Source organism: Panthera uncia, chromosome F1 (assembly GCF_023721935.1).
Source record: "Panthera uncia isolate 11264 chromosome F1, Puncia_PCG_1.0, whole genome shotgun sequence".
NCBI lineage: Eukaryota > Metazoa > Chordata > Mammalia > Carnivora > Felidae > Panthera > Panthera uncia.
In genome coordinates this window covers 13,883,490-13,908,104 of record NC_064813.1, presented here as the reverse complement: position 1 = coordinate 13,908,104, position 24,615 = coordinate 13,883,490, and the positions used below count along the sequence as shown (strand labels likewise).

The window sequence follows — 24,615 nt, the reverse complement described above, 5'->3', positions numbered from 1 at the left end:
TTAATTTAGTACAAAATCATGACTGCCTAAATTAGACCATCTCTCAGAAAACTATATAATTATGTACATCGGTGGATAAGATTATATTTCAGGTACCTTGAATAAAGAATTGCCCTCTATTATCTAAATAGGTCACCCTCATTAGCTAAGGACAAAACTTCAGGAAAGCTGAAGATGAAGTGGTGAAAATAGGCTACTTGCATAGGCAGTGAAATCAATCCTAATGACCAACAGGGTAACAGATGTCACAAACAGATTGCCCTCAGCATCCCAATTCAAATGTCTTTTATATGACAATTTCCCAATTATTAAAGTTACATAAGATCAGAATGAAGAATAATGGAATGGAATAAGGGGGAAGCCTATTTCTCCATAAAAGCAACAAAAAACACTGGCAAAAAATTGTCAAAATCAACTTTTCAGAACTCTCAAATTAACGAAATGCTTGTAACAAACTGAGGAGCATTTGTTCAACAAAAATGACTGAATCTCACTCAGTAAGATCAGCAAGATTTGTGGTGTTTGAACTTTTCCAATTCCCATTCCCCTCTCCTTAGCTCTACAGTAGTCTTGAAAATGAAAATCCCCCCAAATCACAGTGAAAACTAGCAGCCAGAAGCCACTGGAGGGGACAGAATAGGATTGGAATACACCAAAAATAACATTTTCAGTGAACTGTAATTATTTAACCTCTCTAGCAATCCTCTAAAAACACCTATTTATAGAGCTTTTCTTTATTTGATCTGACTCAGAGTATACTCAGCACAACAGCCTTTTACCCAGGAAGCATGTCAAAAACAATCAGTGGTAATACTTAACATCACAGCTACTTTAAGCAGCAATAAGAGTTGGGGCAGAAGAATCTGACCAAAAAATTTAAACGAAAAGCTGGGAATGAGGTGGCGATAAGAATCATTGAGGTTTGTATATATGTACAATTTAGCATCTAAAAGGCTACATGCATGCCTGGGGCTGTGCACATTCTCAGGAGAGATCTGAAAAGACCCCAAACTCTGGCTAAACTTAAACCTCTACACAAGCAGGAAGTGAAAGTTAAGGCAGAATTGTAAACTGCCTGCTATTGAAGGCATATTCCAAAATTCACACCAAGACCTTCACCAAATGCTGGGAGACTTATTAGCCCTGTACACTTAAGAAAATCTCTGTCAAGTTATTAGCTGACTAATAAGAAAATTGAGCAAAGGCTCTAATGCCCACATACAACAAAGAATACAGACTTTATAGATTTAGTTCAGGAAAATTACTAAGCAAACAAATACCAACAGCAACAACAACAAATGGCAACAAAAACAATCATTGCAAGAGGAGAGGAATCTGATTTTTGAGTGTTACCACATTATATTACTTAACATGTCCTATTTTCAATGAAAAAACTACAAGATATGCAAAGAAAGTATGGCCCATACACAGGAAAATAAGCATTCAATAGAAACTATCTCTGAGGAAGCCCAGACATTGAACTTACTAGCCAAGGACTTTAAATCAGCTATTTTAAATATGTTCAAAGAACTTAAAAAAAGCCGTATCTACATAATTTTTAAAAGTACAAGCATACTGTTATACCAAATACAGAATATCAATCAATAGATGGAATTAGTTTTAAAAAGAACTAAATAGAAATTCTGGAGGTGAAAATTAAAATAATAAAAATAAAAAATTCCCTAGACAGATTCAACAGAAAATCTGAGTAGGCAGAAGAATCAGCAAACTTGAAGATAGGTCAATTGGGATTATTCCTCCCACCCAAGAAACAGAAAAGAAAAACAAAAGAACCAATAATAAAGAAAATAAGTGAGGGGCGCCTGGGTGGCTCAGCTGGTTGGGTGACCAACTTCAGCTCAGGTCATGATCTCACAGTTTGTGAGTTCGAGCCAGCATTGGGCTCTGTGCTGACAGCTCGGAGCCTGGAGCCTGCTTCAGATTCTGTGTCTCCCCTCTCTCTACCCCTACCCTGCTCACGTTCTGTGTCTCTCTGTATCTCAATAATAAAAATAAAACATTAAAAAATTTTTTTTAAAAAAGAAATGAACAAAGCCTCAGAGACCTGTGAAACACATAAAGCATGTTCACATACATTTCATGGGAGCCAGAGAGGAGAAGAAAAGAAAGAATAGTTGAAAAAATAATGCCTGAGAATGTCCCAAACTTGATGAAAAACATTAATCTATACATCTCAAAACCCCAACAAACTCCAAATAGGATAAAATCAAGGAGATCCACACCTACATATATCATAATCAAACTCTCAAAAACCAGGAGAAAATCTTGAAAGCAGCAAGAGAGAAAAGATCCATCATATTCAAGGGGGTCTTGAATGAGATTAACAGCTGATTTCTCATCAGAAAACCACAGAGGTCAGAAGGAAATGAGATGATGACATACTCAAAAAGTGGTGGGGGAGGGGGAAGACTATTAACTAAAAATTTTCCTTCAAAAATTAAGGATAAATTAAGACATTCTCAGATAAATAAAAACTGAGAATCCCACACTAGGAGGCTTGCCCTATAAGAAATACTAACTGGGGGCGCCTGGGTGGCTCAGTCGGTTAAGCATCCGACTTCAGCTCAGGTCATGATCTCACGGTTCGTGGGTTCGAGCCCTGCATTGGGCTCTGTGCTGACAGCTCATAGCCTGGAGCCTGTTTCAGATTCTGTGTCTCCCTCTCTCTCTGCCCCCCCCCCACTTGTGCTCTGTCTCTCTCTGTCTCAAAAATAAAATAAACATTAACAAAAAAAAGAAATACTAACTGGAGTCTTTCAGGATGAAAAGAAAGGGCACTAGACAGTAACTCAAATCCACACAAATAAATAAAGAACACTGGTGAAAGTAGCTATGTAGGTAAAAGAAAATATAAATGTGTTATTATTGGTTTGTAACTCTTTTTTCTCCTTTCTGATTTAAAAGACAGCTGCATAAAGAAATAGTTATATGCCTGTGTTGATAGGTAGTGATTACAGCACATAACAAAGGGAGGAAATGGAGCTACATGGGAGGAAATTTTTGCGGACTGTTGAAATTAAGTTGTACTAGATATAAACTATATTGTTAGAAGTTAAGATGTTAATTATAATTCCATGGCAACCTGTAAAAAATAACTTTAAAAATATTAAAATAAATGACAAGGGAATTAAAATGGTATAGCAGGAAATATATTTTTAACAAAAAATTATTTCTCTACTCCTAATAAAGAAATAGACAAACAAAAGACATAATACATACAGAAACAAATAGCAAACTACAGATATAAATTCTGCCTTATCAGTAATTACATAACATGGAAATGGATTTAACACTCTGGTCAAAAGGCAAATATTGGAGAATGGGTTTTAAAAAATGATCCAACCACACACTGTCTACAAGAGACATATTTCATGTTCAAAAACACATATAGGTTGAAAGTAAATGATGGAAAAAGATATATCTGGAAAACAGTAACCAAAGGAGAGTTGGAATGGTTATACTAACATCAAACATAAATTTCGAGACAAAAATTGTTACTGGACACAAAAAAAGACATTTTGTAATGATCAAAAGGCCAATCCATCAAGAAGACATAACAAGTATAAATGCACCTAACAACAGCGTCCCAAAATACATAAAGCAAAAGCTGACACAATTGAAGGGAGAAACAGATAACTCATCAATAATAGTGGTAGACTTTAATGTCTCAATTTCAATACTAGAAAAGCCAGACAGAATACCAGTATTTGAGTAGTACTATAAACCAAATAGACCTAACAAGTATCTACAGAACACTATACCCAACAAAGGCAGAATACACATTCTTCTCAAATGCACATAGAACAGTCTCCAGGACAGGTCACATGTTAAACCATAAAACAAGTCTCAAATTTTAAATGAATGAAATGTTACAAAGTAAGTTCTCTAAGCAAAATGAAATGAAATTATAAATCAATGACAGAAAGAAATTTTGGAATTTTACCAACATGTGGAAATTAAGCAACACATATCTAAACAACACATGTCACTGCTTTTTTACCAAAGTGGTAATTATAAGGAAAACTAGACCTCTGAGTCAGATATTTAAAAAATACTCACAGAATGACCAGAAAGGCACAGAAAGTAAATGGAAGTCTCTATTTGTCAATCCCAATACAACATAGCCCTATTCACCACATTCTAAGGCCTTTCCAGCTTCTTCCCTTCTCTATTAATTCTTCTACCACTGATGAAAACATAGAATTTGAACTCTATTGGTTTGGGAAAGAATTAACCCTCTTCCTTTGGAGCTTCAATGATGTCCAGGACCAGTCAAAGCCACAGGTTAGCAACACACCAAAATGGATCTCTGAGGGAGACATGATCATCATGCAAACCCTTTGGATAGTTCTCAGGGTTCCTGAGTGTAACAGTGTTACGGAATTTAAAGATGTGAAAGCAAATTATAAGCCTTGAGGCTAGCAAGGAACTTTTAGTAATTAACCCAAGAATCATACTTATTAAGAGTCTTCAGGCAATGGATTAATCTGTCCTTCTTAGCAATCACCATGAAGGAATCAGTCAGACAAGTAAATGGCACACAGTAGCACTGAATGTTTTCTCTTTTCTGAAAAATTATTAATTACTTGCAAAATTATCTTCCAATTATCTGCAAAACTTACAAAAATCTGTCCTCAGAACTACCACATATAGAATATGAAAAACTGGTATAAGGAAGGTCTGTCTTTGACAAAGCAGGATTTCTACTGATCCATAAGAAATGACGCTCATTTTGGTAAGTCCATGAACATTCAGATGGCAATTTCTAAGTAGCACCTAATAACAATAGGCTTATAAAATAAGCCAGGCCTAAATTAGCAAAAAAGTTCAAATTTAACCTTCTGGATACAGATTTGTAGCATACTATTACAAATCCATGACTAAAACTCGATGTTGTATTTCACTTATGCTGTAACAACACGTTGTTAATACTCTCAGTGAGATTGTAAAGACTGATTTCTTTCTGGTAAACTGATGATTCCCTCCACCAATATTAATTGCTCCTACCTAATGTTATGCCATCACATGAGAGTTATTGCTTTGGGTCATATATGAATTTTCTTTTGAGGAGGCTGAGGAGTGAGATATAGTCACTGCCATTAATAATCCCTTCTACACAGGGGAGCCTGGGTGGCTCAGTCCATTAAGCGTCTGACTCTTGCTTTCAGGTCAGGTCATGAGGTTGAGTCCAGTGTTGGGGGCAGCTGTCAGCACAGAGCCTACTTGGGATTCTCTCTCTCTCTGCTCCTCCCCCCGATCGCATGCATGCTCTATCAAAATAAATAAACATTAAAAAAAATAATAATCCCTTCAATACAAAAGGAGTTAAATAGAACATGAATATGTTAAATGAATCTCAAGAATTGAGGACACTTTACAGGACATATTAGTTGGCTAATTTTCTTTTAGTTTATATTTCTCATAAAATTCAGAATTTGTAAAAACAAAAGATTCTCCATTGGCTGTTCTACTATATTTGAAGTTGTGAGGATGTAAGGCAGAGGCAACTGCAAGCACCTTGCCGCCTGTGAGGAGAATAGATCTGAGAAAAGAACCACCTCCAAGGAGACAAAACCAAAGACTGACAAAACTAGAATCAGAGATTGGGGGATATCATTTGTACTCTCCATGAAGTTTCATCTCAACTTCGAGGGGACTTTTTAGGAATGCGATTGTGCTGCACTTGCTAGAATCCACCGATAGAATTACTACCTCTGCTCCCATAAGATATCAATGGCTTTGGCTCCTGTGAGACAAGAAGGTTGCTGAGACAGGGCTGTTACAGCATCATTTTTATAACTAGACCCCAGCCCCACTCCTTAGTCTGGCTTTCCCGCGCCACTGATTTTGGAGAGCCCTGGTGATGGTCCCCATCTAGCCACCTGTAACCTCCACCTCCTTGGTTGCAAGCACCAATGTCAGAGATGCTGAAGGAAGCCACAAAGAAGTAAAACAATCACTAATGAAGATTGTGGAAAGGTTTAAAAACTAAATGCACCAAGGCCAGGGTGCGAGAGGAGCTAAAAATGGAAGAATTTGCTGAAAATGTCTATACGATGTTGTTAGACCTCCAGACCCTTTCCCCCATCTTGCATAACCACATAGTTACTCCTCCTTAACCTCAGCAGAATACTGAAGATTTACTTTCAGAAGAGGATAGAGGGACTGTGGACTGAGGAAGACCTTTAGGAATGCCATTATGAAAACGGAGGGATTCATTAGGAGTCTACATGCTAAACAGCGAGAACCACCCCATGTCACCATGACAACAATTCTTCCTCTTCCATCTGAGAACACTGGACATTAGGTTTACATCAGACCAGCTCAAGTGGAAATACTTGTAGCATCTAGTAGCAGCTGAGGAAGGCTCCCAACAAAATGGCCAGCCCAGTCACCCTATGATAATGCCCATTAGTCAATGAATCTCATGCAGACACATAAAGAATTTCTGTCAGCTTATTAGTGCTCTACTCTTGTATCTGAGCAAGCAGCAAAAGATCGCCAATCATTTGAAAAAAGGGTGTGACATCAAAGACAGTGACCAAGAAAAATGACCAGAAAAAAATGGACTCAGAGACATTGTAAATTACAAAAGGAAAGCTTCAAAAGACCTCTCATTAAAATCTTTAGAGAAGATAGTGTACTTGCAAAACCAAGAGGATGATGCTATTTTAAAAAATAAAAATAACATTCACAAAATGAGAAAATGCTGTTGGGACTTCTTTAAATGATATCAGAAACGAAAAATTAATTAGAGGAGCTGAAGATAAAGTTGAATAAATTTTGCAAATGGTAGAACATAGAGACAAAGAATAAAAGAGGAGTTTTTTTTTTTTTAAATAAGGTTAATCCAGGAGTTCTAACATACTAATAATATGAATTCCAGATAAAGAGAACAGAGAAAGTAGGGGCAATTAGTTATCAAAAATAATTCCTAGAATTGGGGAACATGTATCTCCACACTGAATAGACACATCATTGAGTGCCCTTCCATAATGACTTTAAACACACACACACACACACACACACACACACACACACACACACACCACACACACACAGAGCCCCATTTTGGGATCTCTGAAGATAAACTATTGTTAGCTCCCAAAAAGAAAAAAATCAAAACATCAGCACAAATAAGATAAATCTCTGCTTTTACAATATGTGCTTATTTCAAATAATTATAAGCTAAATAATATTTTACATGCATTAGGGACACCTGGGTGGCTCAGTCCATTAAGTGTCCGACTTCGACTCAGGTTGTGATCTCACGGTTTGTGAGTTCGAGCCCCACGTTGGGCTCTGTGCCATCAGTGCAGAGTCTGCTTCAGATCCTCTGTCCCCTCTCTCTATGCCCCTCCCTCCCTATCTCTCTCTCTCCCTCTCTCTCAAAAATAAAACTATTTTACATGCATTAAAAGGGTTTCCTATTTTAAAGAAACAAGACATACATGAAACAGAAAGAGTTTTCACTGGGAGTATATTCAGGTAACTCTTTCAATAACTGAGGGGACTATCTGATTTCTGTACCAGCAGTTTATTTTATTTGCTTTTTAAAATAAGTAGTTCATAAGGATTAGAAATATCTGTTTTCTTAGATCTCACTTAATCTTACATTTATTTATATAGGTTTAGACTATATCCCCTAGTCATTTTTCTTTCAGCATCTTAAGTTAAAAAAATCTAACAATATTAATAATGGCTAATTAAATTATTAATGAAATTAAGTTATGAGAATTTGTGTTACCTTGAAATATACCCAAACTCTTGACATGTTAAACTAATTCTCTTCCATCCTAAAAGCCACACACTCACCTTGAGGATCAACTTCTTTAGCTAGCTTCAATGCATCTGAGTTTGCAAGATCGGTGTTGGCTGGAGTAACAGCCAAAATGAGACAGTTCTCCCGCGTGATGAACTGCATAATCATTTCTCTGATCTGATACTCAATATCTGGTGGCTGATCTCCCACGGGCACTTTAGTAATTCCAGGTAGGTCGATAAGTGTGAGATTTAGCACTGTGTGGGAAAAAAAGGAGTCTTACATATACCCTCAATGCTAAAAAATATCAATAATGAAAAATCACCAGTCTCTTTAGTAGAAGTAAAACAAGCTCAGCTTTATATACTGTGTGTTGAGTTAACTCCAACTCATGTGTGTAGAATAGAAAGCACAGAATACAAAATGGCTTTGTTAGTTTTCTTTATTTTTATGACATGATTGTGCTATGCCAAATAATTATCTTAACATAATTTGAAAGGCACTGATTTGCATATCTAAGAGAGAGCTGTCATATCTGTAACTAGTGTGTTATAATTCAAACACTGAACAATAAGTGCATACGCTGGCTGCCGGTCTTGTACAATTGCCTTCAAATAGTGTAAAAATTCTTAGGGTAAGATTTGTCCTTCCCTTCAAAAGCATTATATATTATCTAGAGAGGGTTAGCCGCTCAGCCTACTGGACAGCTGTTAGTCATTTGTGGTCCCATGAGGTTACGGTGCAGGCTATGTGCCCAGACTCATGGAGTACCACCAGGAGGGCAGGAAACTACCCCTGAGTCAGTGACTCCAGCAGCAGCCTGGCTATCGTTCTCCGCACACGACAGGGGTGGCACCAGCATGAAAATCTGCCCCACTGAAAATTTAGTCAGGATAGAGGTTATTCCATATCATACACCATGAACTGGTTATCTAATTTATAAGTTTCTTCTGATAGTCTGGAAAAAAATCAGAGTTGATGCCTCAGGAAGAGAATAAATAGAAATATATAGCACTATAAGAAAATCCAATAGGAGAAGACTCAACTACAGTACCATCCATGTACCTCTAAGATTCTTGCTAAAACTGAAGATATTAAAAAATAGAAGTTTTCACGCATACCTCTTAGAAAGTCTAAGAGTTTAAAATAAAGAAAAAATTTTAAGTGACTTACTCAATTCTGATCTTTTTAAAAGTCATCTCCTGCTTTCCCATAAATCTGTGAGCTCTTTGAATCATACCATTTATGGCAGTATCCAAACACTATCCTAGAAACCCGGTACTTTTTGAGAGAACAAACCATCTTCTGCACAAATAATGTATGTCAATTAATGCAAAGATTTTTGAGGAAAAAAATTTAGAATTTTGTTATTTTACTTACCATGTGGAGAATAGACTCGTAAATTAATAGGTATGGAGGAAATGCCTTTATTCATTCCAGTCACTCGATCTGTTTCTGCTTCAATCTCATGGCGAACTTCATCAAAATCTGTAAATTTTTTTCCTTTGCAATGTAGAAATTCAGCATACTCTACAAAAGACAAATTAGCACAACTTAAAATCTATGCATTCTTGCAATAATTATAAGGAAACAATGTTTCTTTAATTACAAGGCAAAGTATCCAATATTGTCTCTGCAGCCATTAAAATGAGAGAATATAGCAGTTACTAAGAAACACAGCTAACACTTTAGAAATATCAAACATAGTACAAATGCTAAGAATGTTAAATTTGCTAATTTTCAGATAAGCAATTAAGCATGACTTAAAGAGAATGTTGGCCCTCCAAATGATAAAGCAAACAGCATCTGATTGTCAAAGAAATTAAGTCTAGGGTACATACAAAGCCTACCTAATCTTATTACTAATCTTATTAGCATGTCCTTTTTCATATCACCACTTTATTAAGAGGGAATGCTAAGTTATATAAAGATACCTTTAGAAGGCAAGATGGTTTAGAAACAAAATTTACTTAATTCTTTAAAGATAAATAATATATGGAATATCTTAGCTTTAAAATATACTATTCAAGATACCACACCAACTTGTGTAATTGAAAAGACAATTTCTCAAGAAAAATAGTTTTAGATCAAAGAAAATATTTACCTGCAATCTAAAAAACAATTAGTAGGAAGTAGGAAAAACTCTAAACTATACGTAATAACAGAAAATTGGGTTAAGTTTCAGTAACATCTTACTAACTGCTGTGCTATTGATTTCTATTCGTACCTCCAGATGTGTCAGGTATATGATAGCACAACTCAAAAAGGAAGCTGACACTATTAGACTTTTAAAAAAATTACCATTTGGGGGCACCTGGGTGGCTCATCTGGTTAAGCACCCGACTCTTGATTTGGGATTCTAGACTCACGGTCATGAGATGAAGCCCCTCCTGGTGCTCCGCACTGAACGTGGAGCTTGCTTGGGATTCTCTCTCTCTCTCCCTCTCTCTCTCTCTCTACCCCTCCCCCGCTCACACTGTCAGCACAGGCTCCACACCGTCAGTGCAGAGCCCAATGCAGGGTGCAAACTCACAAACCATGAGATCATGACCTGAGCCGAAATCAAGAGTCCATCATTTAACCAAATGAGCCACCCAAGTGCCCCCGGAAAACGTTTCTTAATGATGGTATGAAATCTGCTTTCTAATCGTATTTCCTTTGTCCAACTTTTGCCCCCTGGAGCTAGCTATTCAAAGTCTCCTCCCTGTAAAATGGCCAGGATTATTCTGAGCTCTAGCACCAGGAGTTCATCTTCTTCCTGAGCTTTTCTTACCACCTTCCAAAAATGCTTGTCTGATCATTGCTCAGGCCTCCTGATGTCAGACATGGGTTTCCCAGAGCCACCCCTGCTACTCAGGACTGGAAAGGTCATGGCTCCTGAATTGGACCAACTAGTTTAAGTTTTAATTTCCCAAAGAACTGTAATGGCCTAACGTTTCAAAAGTTAGAATGATAATCAGAGACTTTACTTCATTTCAGACTTTACTGTCAATGTAGGTGGACATGAATATTTTTCTTTCTTACTTTCTCCATATAGTATGTGTCACTTTTGAAAAAATGGCCAGCTAAGGCTTGAGTTCATTCCTCAATGGTTGAAGTATACACAGTAAAGGTTGAAGAGGCCTCAGAGTTCTGGCCTGTGGAGATTACTGCATCACTGGGCATGTTCTCTCACATGTTTGCCCTCACAGGTACCATTTTTATTAGCATATAAATTCCCAGAAAATTGAGCCTTTATTTCATTTATCTACTCAGGGGATTGGCCAGTATCATGTGAACATAAGAGGTTAGAGATAAGTAGAGGATAAAACAATAAGAAAAATAAAGAGGAACAGAGGATGTCAGATCTCAGAAAACAAAAATTAATATGTAAAAATGAGTCATAAATAATTTATAAGAAATGGAACTGTAATTTTTCAGTTCAACATATTTTGTATTAAATGCACACTTGAGGACTTATAGCTATCATAATTATTACTATCATAAAATTAATAAGCTTCTGGATCAGGGACTATATTTTCAATTATGTTACTACCAAGAATTCAAGTGACACAAATGTAGATTTCTCTCGGTGCCACTAGAGGGCACCTACCTGCTTTCTCCATAGGAAACCAGTGCCCTTCCAGAAAGAAAGAGGCAAAATCAATGCAATTTTCAAATTATATTTAAATTCATTCTTGGACTCCTATAAAAATGCTTTTATTTTGAAATTTGGAGATTAGAATTGTGCAGGACACTCTCAAACCTTTGTGTCTTTTTAAGGATAGGGTCCCACAGAAAGATTTAGAGATGCTGGTATTCATTTATTTATTCAAGTAATATTTTGAGCTCTTACTACTCACCAGGCACTATTTTAGAAATTGCAGGAGGAAAAAAAATAAGTGTCTAACCTCACAAAGTTTAAATCTGCATGAGATGAAACAGTAAACAATGTGGGTGTGCCAGATGATAAGTCTTATGGAGAAAAGTGAAGAGTAAGGGAAACATCAAATGCTAGGGCAGGAGGATTGCTTCGTTATATGCTTTGGTTGAGGAAAGTTTCTCTGATATGACAAAGTGATATCTGAGCAAAAACTGAAGAAAAGAAGGGAGCAAGCAATGTTTTATATAGGAACATCCCAGCAGAATACGTGAAGTTGGAAGCATCTGGGAACAAGAGCAAGTTCAACATGCCTGGATCACAGAGCATATGGGAGAGAGAGAAAGGAGATGAGGTCAGAGCTGTGGTACAGACCTGGTTTGTGTGAAGCCCGTGAGACTTTAAATTTTACTCTGATTGAATAGTAGACCACTTGAAGGGCTTGGGGTAGAGGAGAGACCTGATGTGACCTTGGTTGGTTGGTTGGTTGGTTGGCTGGTTTTATTTCATATTAGAGAGAGAAAGCATGCACGTGTGAGTGGGGAAGGGGGCAGAGGGAATCCCAAGCAGGTTGTGCACTCATCAGGGAGCCTAATGCAGGGCTCAACCCCACAACGCTGGGATTATGACCTGAGCCGAAATCAAGAGTTGGACACTCAACTGACTGAGCCACCCAGGTGCCCCATGACCTAGGTTTTAGGTCTGTGGCTACAGTGTTGAGAATAGACAATAAGGACTCAGATAGGAAGCTGGGATACTACTGGGATAATGGAGGTGAGAGATGATGGAGCTTGGACTAGGGAAGCAGCAGTGGGAGGAGTGAGAAGTGGCTAAATTCTAGTGTCCTTTGAAGGAAAAACAATAGGATTTGCTGATGAATTAAAGGCGGGGTATAGGCAAAAGAGAGAAATCAAGAACAACTTCAAGGAGTTTGACCTCAGCAATGGGAAGAATTTTGAAATAGAAAAGACTGAAAGGAAGAGGATAGGGAGATGGGGGCTGGGAATCAGGAGTTTGGCTGGGGACCTATTAAGCTTGCATTGCCCACTATACACCACCCAAGTGGAGAAACAGAACTGCTGCTAATGGTTGAGGATTACACAGCTGTAAGAGATACCACTCACATTTGCAGTCATGTGTTAAGTGTTTATTTATTCTGAAAATTTTCCAGAAGATGGCAGTCAAGTGCTTGAGGAAAAGAGCAGCTTTTTCTAATTAGCACAAAAATGCCTTTGGGGCCAGACACATTAGTCTTTCATCTAGGGAGGAGTCCAAAGCTAGAAATATATATTTGGAATTCATTAAAGTCAGACAAGAGATGAGATCACTAAGCGAGAGTTAGATGGAGAAGGGGCCAGAGCACTAGGCCCTGAGTGTTCCAATGTTTAGAAGTCAGGAGATAAAGTGAGCAGGAGTGGTTAACAAGATAGGAGGGAAATTGAAAAAGAGGTGACCCAAAGCTAAGTAGAAAGGGTTTTTCATGAAGGTAAGAGACCTTCCACTCCATCAAATACTGCCAACATGTCAGGTAAGATGAGAACTAAGAATGGATCACAGAATTGAGCAACTTGAGAGTCCTTCAGGAGGTTGACAGGAGCTGTTACAGTGGAGTGGGGTGGCTGATAGCCTGACTGGAACAGATTTAAGAGAGAAGGGGAGGAGAAGAAGTAGAGACTGATTGTAGACAATTCTTTTCGTTTTTTGTTGTAAAGGAGAAGGAAGAAGTGAGGGGGCAACTAGAGAGGGATGTGAGGTCAAGGGAGGGTTTTATAAAGATGGGTAGACTAACATGTTCATAGGTTGATGGCATTAATCCATACCATGGAAAAGTTGGCAATCCAGAACTGAGAAAAAACAAGTGCTGATGTGATATCTTAAGGAAGGGACAAAAGGAATTAGAAACAAATATGCCAATTCCTCCAAGGGAACAGAAAAGAAACAGAACAATGAGAGTTGACAAACAAGTAGAGGTGATGGTGGTGAAATTCATTAGGTGAGAGTAGGGACTTACCATATTTGTGTAAAATCCTTTTATGTCTTAAAAAAAACATTTCTGTATATATTCTTACTGGTTAAACTCTACAAACACTATTATTTCTACCACAAAATGTAACACACACACACACACACACACACACACACACACACACACAGAGTGATCCAAAATGAGTGACCTAAGAGTAACCATAACAGGGATGTCAACTGGGTCTAATATATGTCCATCACTGGGATTCATACCTGCCCAGCATATCAGAAGAACCAGTGGGCAATACCCACAAAATCCTCTTTTCTATGGGTCCCCAGGAACCTCTTAGAAGGCAATTCATCCTACAGGATGGAATTCAGGCAAAACCTACTCTGAGCTGCCAGAAGGAAGCTACCTGCAATCCATCTCTACCCAGTTCTGGAGACTCCCAGGTCTATGTCCCCTTGCATCTAACAGTATAGTGATAGTCAGATCACACATCCTAATTCCTCATTAGAAAAATATGTTACAATTCATAGCTACAGGTTTATATTGCCAATAAGGTATGTCTTATTAGAAACAAGATAAGCCAGTCCTGTCATGGGATCCCTGCTCCCTACCAAGCGGACCATAAACAGGTGGATAGCAGAGGTGGCATGAATGTTTTTGAACAACTGACCATAGTTGCTATTGAGGAGGATTATCAGTCAGCTTGTATCATCACAGAATCCTAAATAAATCTTTATTAGCAATGTAGAATTTAAAAGATGACAGCTTTACTTCTCTGCTGTCCAAAAATACAATTGTAGATGAAAATCTTAAAAGGATTATCACATGAGTAATGCATCACTTACTATACTCACCTCTAAGAGAATGTTCACATGAGTTTGGGGATGAAGAAAATTCTAAACCTAAACCAAAATCTACAGAACAGGCTATACTAGCTGATCAACAGCTAGACTTTTTAAGAGCTAGTAAATGTGTGTCTCCTGAGACTTTTACACTATGGCAAACTAATATGTCGGAAGTCCTAACAATTTTATCTTATGGTTGAGATATATTCTTTTTCAGAGAAAGATACGGTGTCCAGTGGTACACCTTCTCTTGGCATGTTTTCAGTGTTCCTTTTATTCTAAATGCTTGGTAGTTGGGTACATGAAATGGTCTCTTCCTCAAACAATTCCAGACTTCAGCCCAACTTAGCCACAGGCTCATATAAAGGATGAAGTTTATGTGCATATTATCACTGAAACCCTGATAATGCATCCATGAAATTCTATGGTCTCAGTATAACCTGTATTGCTGAAATTCATAGTATGTTTTCATTTTGCAGAATAAGACTCCTAGTTTTAAAAATCATTCCTGTCTACCCAGTGTTAAAAATAGCAAACATTTAACTAAAAGACAACTGACAGAATGGGAGAAGATATTTGCAAATGACATATCATAAAGGGTTAGTATCCAAAATCTATAAAGAACTTATCCAACTCAACACCCAAAAAACAAATAATCCACTGAAGAAATGGGCAAAAGACATGAATAGACACTTCTCCAAAGACATCCAGATGGCCAACCGACACATGAAAAAATGTTCAACATCACTCATCATCAGGGAAATACAAATCAAAACCACAAGGAGATACCACCTCACACCAGTCAGAATGGCTAATATTAACAAGTCAGGGAACAACAGATGTTAGTGAGGATGCGGAGAAAGAGGATCTCTTTTGCACTGCTGGTGGGAATGCAAACCGGTGCAGCCACTCTGGAAAACTGTATGGAGGTTCCTCAAAAAATTACACTACTAGGTATTTATCCAAGAGATAAATATGCTGTTTCAAAGGGGCACATGCACCCCAATGTTTATAGTAGCACTATCAACAATAGCCAAAGTATGGAAAGAATCCAAATGTTCACTGATGGATGAATGCATAAAGAAGATGTGGGGTGTGTGTGTGTGTGTGTGTGTGTGTGTGTATACACACATACATACACATACAATGGAGTATTACTCAGCAATCAAAAAGAATGAAATCTTTCCATTTGCAACTATGTGGATGGAACTAGAGGGTATTATGCTAAGCGAAATTAGTCAGTCAGAGAAAGACAAATATATGACTTCACTCATATGAGGACTTTAAGATACAAAACAGATGAACATAAGGGAAGGGAAACAAAAATAATATAAAAACAGGGAGGGGGACAAAACATAAGAGACTCTTAAATATGGAGAACAAACAGAGGGTTGCTGCAGGGGTTGTGGGAGGGGGGATGGGCTAAATGGGTTAGGGGCATTAAGGAATCTACTCCTGAAATCATTGTTGCACTATATGCTAACTTGGATGTAAATTTAAAAAATAAATTAAATAAAATTTTTTTTAAAAAGTAAAGAAAACAGCCAACATTTGAAGCAAAGGTTAAGATACATTTTTATATCAAAGAATGTGGGGAAAAAAGAAGAGTATTAAAAAATCAGAGCTATCACTCTTTTTTATTTTTATTTCCCTGTAAAACATTTTAGCACTGTCATTTCTAATGGTCATGAAAAACAAATTATGCTAGGTTAAACAACTGACAAGTTGTTTGGGGGAAGGATGAGATGGTTTATGCCGGGCAGCATTCCAATCATCTGTGAAAAGCACAGCACGACCATAACAATTTAAATATTTCCAATATGCCCCTTCCATGTGGAAAAACATGCATATGTTGCAATTAATCAAGGTTAAGTAAAAAAGAATAATTATGGAACACATGCACATAACCTCTTGTCAATCTTTATTCTAAGAACTGGTGTCCTCAATACTTTAACTGGGTCTTACTTCTGAAGTGTTTTAATAGCAATGTTTTGTGAGCACAGGGCTCCACTGAAAATAGAGTACGTGGGTCGCATAAACAGGGAATAGTTTTCAATGTGACTAGCTGAATTCACTGGCTGTAAAGTATCTATGTAGGACTATATTTAAAAACATATTTCCTCAAGAAAAGAGGCTACATTTTACTCATCTGTGTTTCCCTAATGCCTACTTTATTTAGAGTAAAGAACATCTGTGGATTCCTTCCTTCTTCTTCAAAGCAGTCCACTTTGCATACCATTGGTCAGTATCAGTTTTGAAAAAAAAAATGCTTCCATTAACGCTTCAAGTCATTCCAAATTGAAGACAAGATCCTAAGAAATGTGGTTAAATAAGTAACAGGGTGAGTTAGATATGAATTATATAGACCCAGATTTGAAGCAAAATTCAATTGTGTCCCTAAGGTAAACATTGAAAGTCTAGCAATCAGGAAAAAAAGGGAAATCTAAAATAAAACAACCTAAGAGAGTCCAGCAGTGGGTGAAAGGTGGAAGTCTCAGGAGAAGGGTTAAGAACAGGCACCTGGGTGGCTCAGTTGGTTAAGTGTCTGACTTTGGCTCAGGTCACGATCTCACAGTTCCATGAATTCAAGCACCACATCGTGCTCTCTACTGTCAACACAGAGCTCACTTCAGATCCTCTGTCCCCTTCTGTCTCTGCCCCTCCCCAGCTTGTTCTCTCTCTCTCTCTCTCTCTCTCTCTCTCTCTCTCTCTTCCTCTCCCTCTCCCTCTCCCTCTCTCTCAAAACTAAACATTAAAATAATAATAAGAAGAAGAAGAGTTAACAACAACTCTGGGGTGGGATGGGAATAAATAGGGCCAAGATTTCATAGTAGAAAAAAAGGTGGGTGCCGAGCAGGTATCAGAGATGAGATGCAAATCTACCCTTTAGGATCAGGGTTCTGGTACTTCCAGAGGCAGAGGAGATCAAAAGAGAACTCCAGACCCAAGTGAGCCAGAGGATACCAGGTAGAAAACCAAGACGCAAACTCGAGACTTTTTCGTAGGATACAAAGCCAAAGCCACTTACACAGACCTCAGGGTGAAGACAAGTTAATATCAATGCTGCCTTGATATTTACAGCTCAATAATGGCTTTTACAGTTTTCTTGCCTAAGAGCAGAGCTGGTTCTGAAGCCTGGGTTAGGCTGAGCCTGCTAGTGAAAGTTAAGTGGCTCCAGATAACTGAATTAGTGCTGGCACATGAAACCAAAGCCAGCCAGCACTTGACAGAAGTCCCATCAGCAATAGGAATCTATACGACATATTCCACCACAAGTGTCCAAAATACTCAGAATCAGCAGCTGTAATAGCTAAATAGCCCAATTTAGTTCCATATTTTTTCAAAGGATCTCAAAGAGTAATACCAAAAATCAACTCTATTTCATCCTCATAGTTTCCATGTAAAACACACAAGAGATAAACTGTATTCCAAATACAGAAACCCAATAAGAAGCATGTGAAGCCCTTGGCCAAAAAATTGCAAAGTGAATAATTATTCTAAGTGTCAGCAGCCTTTGACATGATTTTCCTCTTCTACCTCAAAACATCCTCTTTCATGGACTCCCATTATTCCAACTTTCCTGACTTTTCTCTTTCTTCACTAAATGCTCTTTTCCATGTTCTTTGCTCATTGTTCCTCCTCTTCTACATTTCCAAATATCAGGGACTGCCAGACTTCCTTCTAGACCTTCCATTCTTCGTTGTCATCTGTATCTTCTCTCATCTACTCATACATATAAATTCAAACTCATCTCAAGCACTCATTTTCCCCCTGAACTTCTTGTATCTAATTCTAATTCTTAATTAGCATTTCCACTTGGATGTCTAATAGATATCTCAAAATTAGCATGTCCAAAACCAGACTGTAATTCCCCACTGAGTTCTCCTCCCGTCATCCATACCTGCTCCTCCTCACAGTCTTCCACATTTCAATTATTGATACTACCACTGAATCGGGTGCTCAAGTAAAAAACCAGAACTATTTTTGCATCCTTCTTTTCCTCGGCTCTCTCCCAAACATCTTCTCACTGCCTCCACTGTGGCCATCCTCCTACTAAGCTGGCACCACCTCTCACCTGGACTACCATAAAAGCATCCAACACGTTTTTCTGACACCAGTCTTGCTCCAGTGAATCCCTTCTCCACCAATCAATTAGAGAGAGCGTTCTAAAACCCTGTGTCAGATGGTGTTTCTGCCCTTTTAAAACCTTTTGTTGGTTTCCTAGTGCAGTCAGAAATAGTCAAATTAATTACCCTGGGGTCCCAAGTCCTAGACAGTCTGGCCCCTGTCGACCTCCATACCTAACACTATCCCCACCTGCCACGCTCAAATCACTACAGCGGCAACAGCCTCCTTTCTGCTCAAGCACACCAAATCCATTCCCAGCTCAGGGCCTCTCTACGAACTGCTCCTCTTCTTGAGTGCCCTTCTGCCAGACCTCTGCATGTGTCGGGTCCTCCCTGTCATTTACTTCTCATTCAGAACATCACCTCTTTAGTGAGGCTTCCTTGACCAGGCAGGCAAAGAAAAGCAGCAGCTCAGTCACACTCTATCACATCATCCAATTTGTTTTCTTAGTATACATAATAATGAACTGAAGTTTTTCTTGTTTTTTTGCTGCCTCTCTTTATCCACTGGAATATAAACTCCATGAAAACAGGAACATTAGCTGCTAAACTCCCAAGTGCCTAAAACAGTGAATTGCATCCACTAGGCACTCAATACGTATTTGTTGAATTAATGAACAAATAAAGAGAATGAGTAAATAAGTGAATGAATCAACATATAAACACTGGAGGACATGAGGTTTGAGAATGCGGAGAAGAAAATGATTGTAAATAACTTATGACATATTGAGTTTGACATCTTTGAAATATTCAAGTAGAGTGTCAAGAAGTCAGCTGGAAACATGGGTTTGGAGTTTAGCCCAGGAGCTATAAATGTGAGAGTCACAGGTACATAAGTTGTACACATAAGAGATTGTCTAAGGGAGTATATGAAATGACACAGAAAGGATCCTTGGGTAGGTGCAAACTTTAGAGGCCAGGTAGAAGCTAATGCATCCAATGAAAGAGACAGAGTGGCCAGAGAGATAGACGGAAGACCAGAAGTATGTGGCATCATGGAAGCCAAAAGAATAAAGTATGGTTCAAGGAAAAGGAGCAACTGATAATGCTAAAAGCTGTTGAAAGGGCAAGGTAAGTACTGACAAATGGCTACAGAAATTTACAGAAATTGAGCATGTGTTATATAGTTTCCTGTACCCTTAAACAGTGTTCTGTAAGTCATTTGGGATATTTATTATTTCAATGATTTTTGCTATAGATTGCTTAGTTAAAAACTGTTTTACCTTTTTTATTTTACTGAGTTTCTAATTTTAATTCTAGTGAAGTTAACATACAGTGTAATATTGGTTTCAGTGTACTCTTTTATCTTTTTTATGATTCTTGTGTGTGTGTCTCTTCTCTTGCTATCAGGTCTGTCATTGTCACTTCTTACTGTTAGCAATGCTCTGCTTTTAAGAATATTCCCATTCTAACTTGTAGCTTTGTATTCTACTCTAGACTGAAAAGTCCAGTAACTCAGTATATATGGTCTGAGTCTAAAAAACAGAAAAGCCCACAACAAGGCCATGACCCTACAATGCATGAGCTTTAGATCACAAACTTTGTAGTACTACTTTTGACTACCAAAGGCTCTTTTTGCCTCCTTCCAATAATCAGCAAAGTTTAGAAATTGAAAATACAAAAAAGAGGTTTTCAAATAAATGTTATTACAATGATATTTAAGAATAATTGAATATAAAAATTCAGAAACAGCAAATGATGCAATGTCATTCCTTGTTTTAATAACACAAAAAATAAAGTGATCTGCCAAGTAAAAACCTGTAGAGTTATTAAAAAGTGAAATGACTAGACTTTATCATGAAAATTCAAATAACTGGATTTCAATGCAAAAAATACAATCCAAAGTCTAATTTACAAAATGAAAACATTATTTTCACATAAAATCTTATACACAAGGAATGAAGCTTATAAATGAGATTTTAGTAGTAATCACACCAGAATTACAAGTATATAAACATGTAACTAAAAAAATATTCTCCAAGAAAACATTTGAGCTATAATATACATTGCTGGATACATATTATAATATCTTAACTGCTTGACCAAAAAAACCTTTTCCATAAGTATACACTTCTATGCATAAGTTGTAAGCAACAGTATTCCATCTAAATATTTTGAAATATCTTAGCGTATTAAGTAAGCACTTTAAATGTCTTCATGAGGTCAGCTAGAACCACAGCCAACTTAACTTTTGCATATGGTAAAGGTATGAATAGTAGTTCACTTTTTACATATGGATAGTCAATTTACCCAATGCCATTTGTTAAAAATACTATTCTTTCCACTGAATTGCTTTTATATCTTTAACAAAAATCACTTGTCTATTTATCTGTAGGCCCATTTTTATTTATTTTTTTAAATGTTTTTATTTCTTTCTGAGACAAAGAAAGACATAGCATGAGCAGGGGAGGGGCATAGAGAGAGGGAGCCAGAATCCAAAGTAGGCTCCAGGCTCTGAGCTGTCAGCACAGAGTCTGATGCGGGGCACGAACCCACGGACTGTGAGATCATGACCTGAGCTGAAGTCAGACACCCAACCGACTGAGCCACCCAGGCGCCCCTCTGTAGGCCCATTTTAGACTTTGTTCTATTGGCCTCATTGTCTCTCTTTAATGCCAATGTCACACTATCTTGATTATTGCAGCTATATAATTAGTATTAAAATCAGGTAGTGTTCATTCTCCAACTTTGTCATTTTTTTTAAGTTGTTTTGGCTATTCTGGCTCCTTCGCATTTCCTATGAATTTTAGAACCAGCTTGTCAATTTCTACAAAACAATGTAATATTTGAATCTCTGCCAATTAGCATTCTTTACAACATCACTCAGAAAAGGTTTCCTCCTCTGTCCCAACCTTGTATATACATACAGCATGTATAGCTAAAAGTATAAGAATTTTCCTTTGAATGCCTGCTCTGCTAACTGCATTTAACTTTAGTAAAATAACAGATTCTTAAAACAGGGAGGTGCATCTCCTCTAAATTCTGTCTCACTACAGCAATCACTTCAATGCTACTGGGGGGCCATACAAAAATATTTATCAGCTATGGCCCAAGCACTATCTAACTAGTCAATCTGGTATAGCTTGAGGATGATAAGACATATTTTTACAACAAAAGTCTGAACAAATAAAAATAAACATTTTATTTTGAATATATGAAAATTCCTCATTTTACTATGCTTTGCTTTACTTCACATTGCAGATGATTTGCTATTTACAAACTGAAGGTGTGTGGCTGCCCTCTGTCAAGCATGTTCATAGGTACCACTTTTCCAACAGCATTTTCTCACTTGTGTCTTTGTGTCACATTTTGGTAATTCTCACAATATTTCAAACTTTTTCTTTATTGTTATGTTTGTTATGATGATCTGTGATCAGTAATCTTTGATGTTGCTATTGTAATTGTTTGGCATGCCATGAACCACAGAAATAAAAGATAGCCAACTTAATCTATAAACACTGCATGTTCTGACTGCTTCACCGTCTAGCCTTCCCCTCCCCCCACCCCGCCCCCATGTCTCTCCCTCTCCATGAGCCTCCCTATATCCTGAGACACAACAATATTGATATTAGGACAATTAATAACCCTACAGTGGCCTCTATAAGGGTTCAATTGAAAGAGTCAAACATTTCTCACTTTAAATCAAAAGCTAGAAATGATTAAGCTCAGTGAGGAAGGCATGCCAAAAGCAGAGACAGGCCAAAAGCTAGGCTTCTTGCCCCAGACAGCCAAGTTGTGAAGGCAAAGGAAAAATTCTTAAAGGAAATTAAAAGTGCTACTCCAGTGAACACATGAATGGGAAGAAAGCAAAACAGTGTCATTGCTCATATGAAGAAAGTTTCAGTGGTCTGAATGGAAGATCAAACCAGCCATAAAATTCCCTTAAGCCAAAGCCTAATCCAGAGCAAGGCTCTCTTCAATTCTGTGAAGGCCCAGAAAGGTAAGGAAGCTACAAAAGAAGAGTCTGAAGACAGCAGAGCTTGGTTCATGAGGTTTAAGGAAAGAAGCCGTCTCCATAACATACAAATGCAAAGTGAAGCAGCAGGTGCTAATGTAGAAGCTGCATCAAATTATTTAGATCAAGCTAAGATAATTAATGAAGGTGGCTTCATTAAACAACAGATTTTCAGTGTACACAAAACAGTCTTCTATTGGAAGATGTGATGTAAGACTTTCATAACTAGAGATAAGTCAATGTCTGGCTACAAAGCTTCAAAGGACACACTGACTCTATTAGGGGCTGATGCAGCTGGTGACTTTAAGTTGAAGACAATGCTCATCCACCATTCTGAAAATCCTAGGGCCCTTAAGAATTATGCTAAATCTACTCTGCCTGTACTCGAAAAATGGAACAACAAAGCCTATACAACACTATATCATCTGCTTACAACATGGGCTACTGAATATTTTAAGCCCGCTGTTGAGACCCACTGCTCAGAAGAAAAGATTCCTATCAAAATATTACTACTCATTGACAATGTACCTGGTCACCCAAGAGCTCTGATGGAGATGTTAGACAAGATTCATGCTTTTTCTATGACTGCCAACACAAAATCCATTCTGCAGTCCATGGATCAAGCAGTCATTTTGACTTTCAAGTCTTATTATTTAAGAAATACATTTTGTGGGAGCGCCTGGGTGGCTTGGTCGGTTAAGCGTCCGACTTCGGCTCAGGTCATGATCTCACGGTCCGTGAGTTCGAGCCCCGTGTCGGGCTCTGTGCTGACAGCTCAGAGCCTGGAGCCTGTTTCAGATTCTGTGTCTCCCTCTCTCTCTGCCCCTCCCCTGTTCATGCTCTGTCTCTCTCTGTCTCAAAAATAAATAAACGTTAAAAAAAATTAAAAAAAAAAAAAAGAAATACATTTTGTGGGGTGCCTAGGTGGTTCAGTCAATTAAGCAGCTGACTCCTTATTTCAGCTCAGGTCATGATCTCACAGTTCCTAAGATCGAGCCCTGTTATCAGTCTCTGTGCTGACAGTGTGGAGCCTGCTTTGGATTCTCTCTCACCCTCTGTCTCTTTCTGCCCCTCCCTGCCTCTCAAAATAAATACACAAACATTAAAAAAATACATCTTGTGAGAGCTGCCATAGATAGTGACTCCTCTGAAGGATCTAGGCAAAGTCAATTGAAAACCTTCTGGAAAGGATTCACCATTCTAGATGCCATGAAGAACATTCATGATTCATGGGAAGAAAACAAAGTATTAACATCAACAAGAGTTTGGAAGAAGCTGATTCCAACCTTCACAGACAATTTTGAGGGATTAGAGACTTCAGTGACAGAAGAACTGCAGATGTGATGGAAATAGCAAGAAAATTAGAATGAGAAGTAGAGTTTGAAGATGTGACTGAATTGCAGCAGTCTGATGACAAAACTTTAATGGACAAGGAGTCACTTCTTATGGATGAGCATAGAAAGTGGTTTCTTCACTCCTGGTGAAGATGCCATGAAAACTGCTGAAATGAGGAGTGCTGGGTGGCTCAGTCAGTTGAGTGTCTGACGTCAGCTCAGATCATGATCTCGCGGTGCGTGAGATCAAGCCCCACTTCAGGCTTGCTGCTGTCAACATGGAGCCTGCTTGGGATTCTCACTCTCTACCCCTCCCCCACTTATGCTCTCTCTCAAAAATAAATATTTAAAAATAATAATAATAAAATAAATATCTTAAAAAAAAGAAAATTATTATTGAAATCACAACAAGGGAATTCACAACTACTCAACATCACTCATCATCAGAGAAATACAAATCAAAACCACAATAACATACCACCTCACACCAGTCAGAATGGCAACAATAGGCATTAGGCAACAACAGATGTTGGCGAGGATGCAAAGAAAGAGGATCTCTTTTGCACTGCTGGTGGGAATGCAAACTGGTGCAGCCACTCTGGAAAACAGTATGGAGCTTCCTCAAAAAATTAAAAATAGAACTACCCTACGACCTAGCAATTGCACTACTAGGTATTTACCCAAGGGATATAGGTATGAAGGGGGCACATGCACCCCAATGTATATAGCAACACTAT

The 24,615-nt window shown here is 38.0% G+C and overlaps 1 protein-coding gene across 9 annotated transcripts in view; it reads right to left on the bottom strand.

The window, feature by feature from the left end:
• DNM3 (dynamin 3) overlaps positions 1–24,615 on the bottom strand; it is a 560,234-nt gene that overhangs the window by 403,924 nt on the left and 131,695 nt on the right. For all 9 annotated transcript variants that reach the window (XR_007458711.1, XM_049633950.1, XM_049633954.1 and 6 more), the window contains exons 3-4: positions 9,164–9,313; positions 7,837–8,040 (exon numbers count right to left, since the gene is read on the bottom strand). Coding sequence is in view for 8 of the 9 variants with exons in the window: in XM_049633950.1 (XP_049489907.1) it covers positions 7,837–8,040; positions 9,164–9,313 (354 nt within the window). In the remaining variant the exon portion in view is untranslated. The remainder of the gene's footprint in view (positions 1–7,836; positions 8,041–9,163; positions 9,314–24,615) is intronic.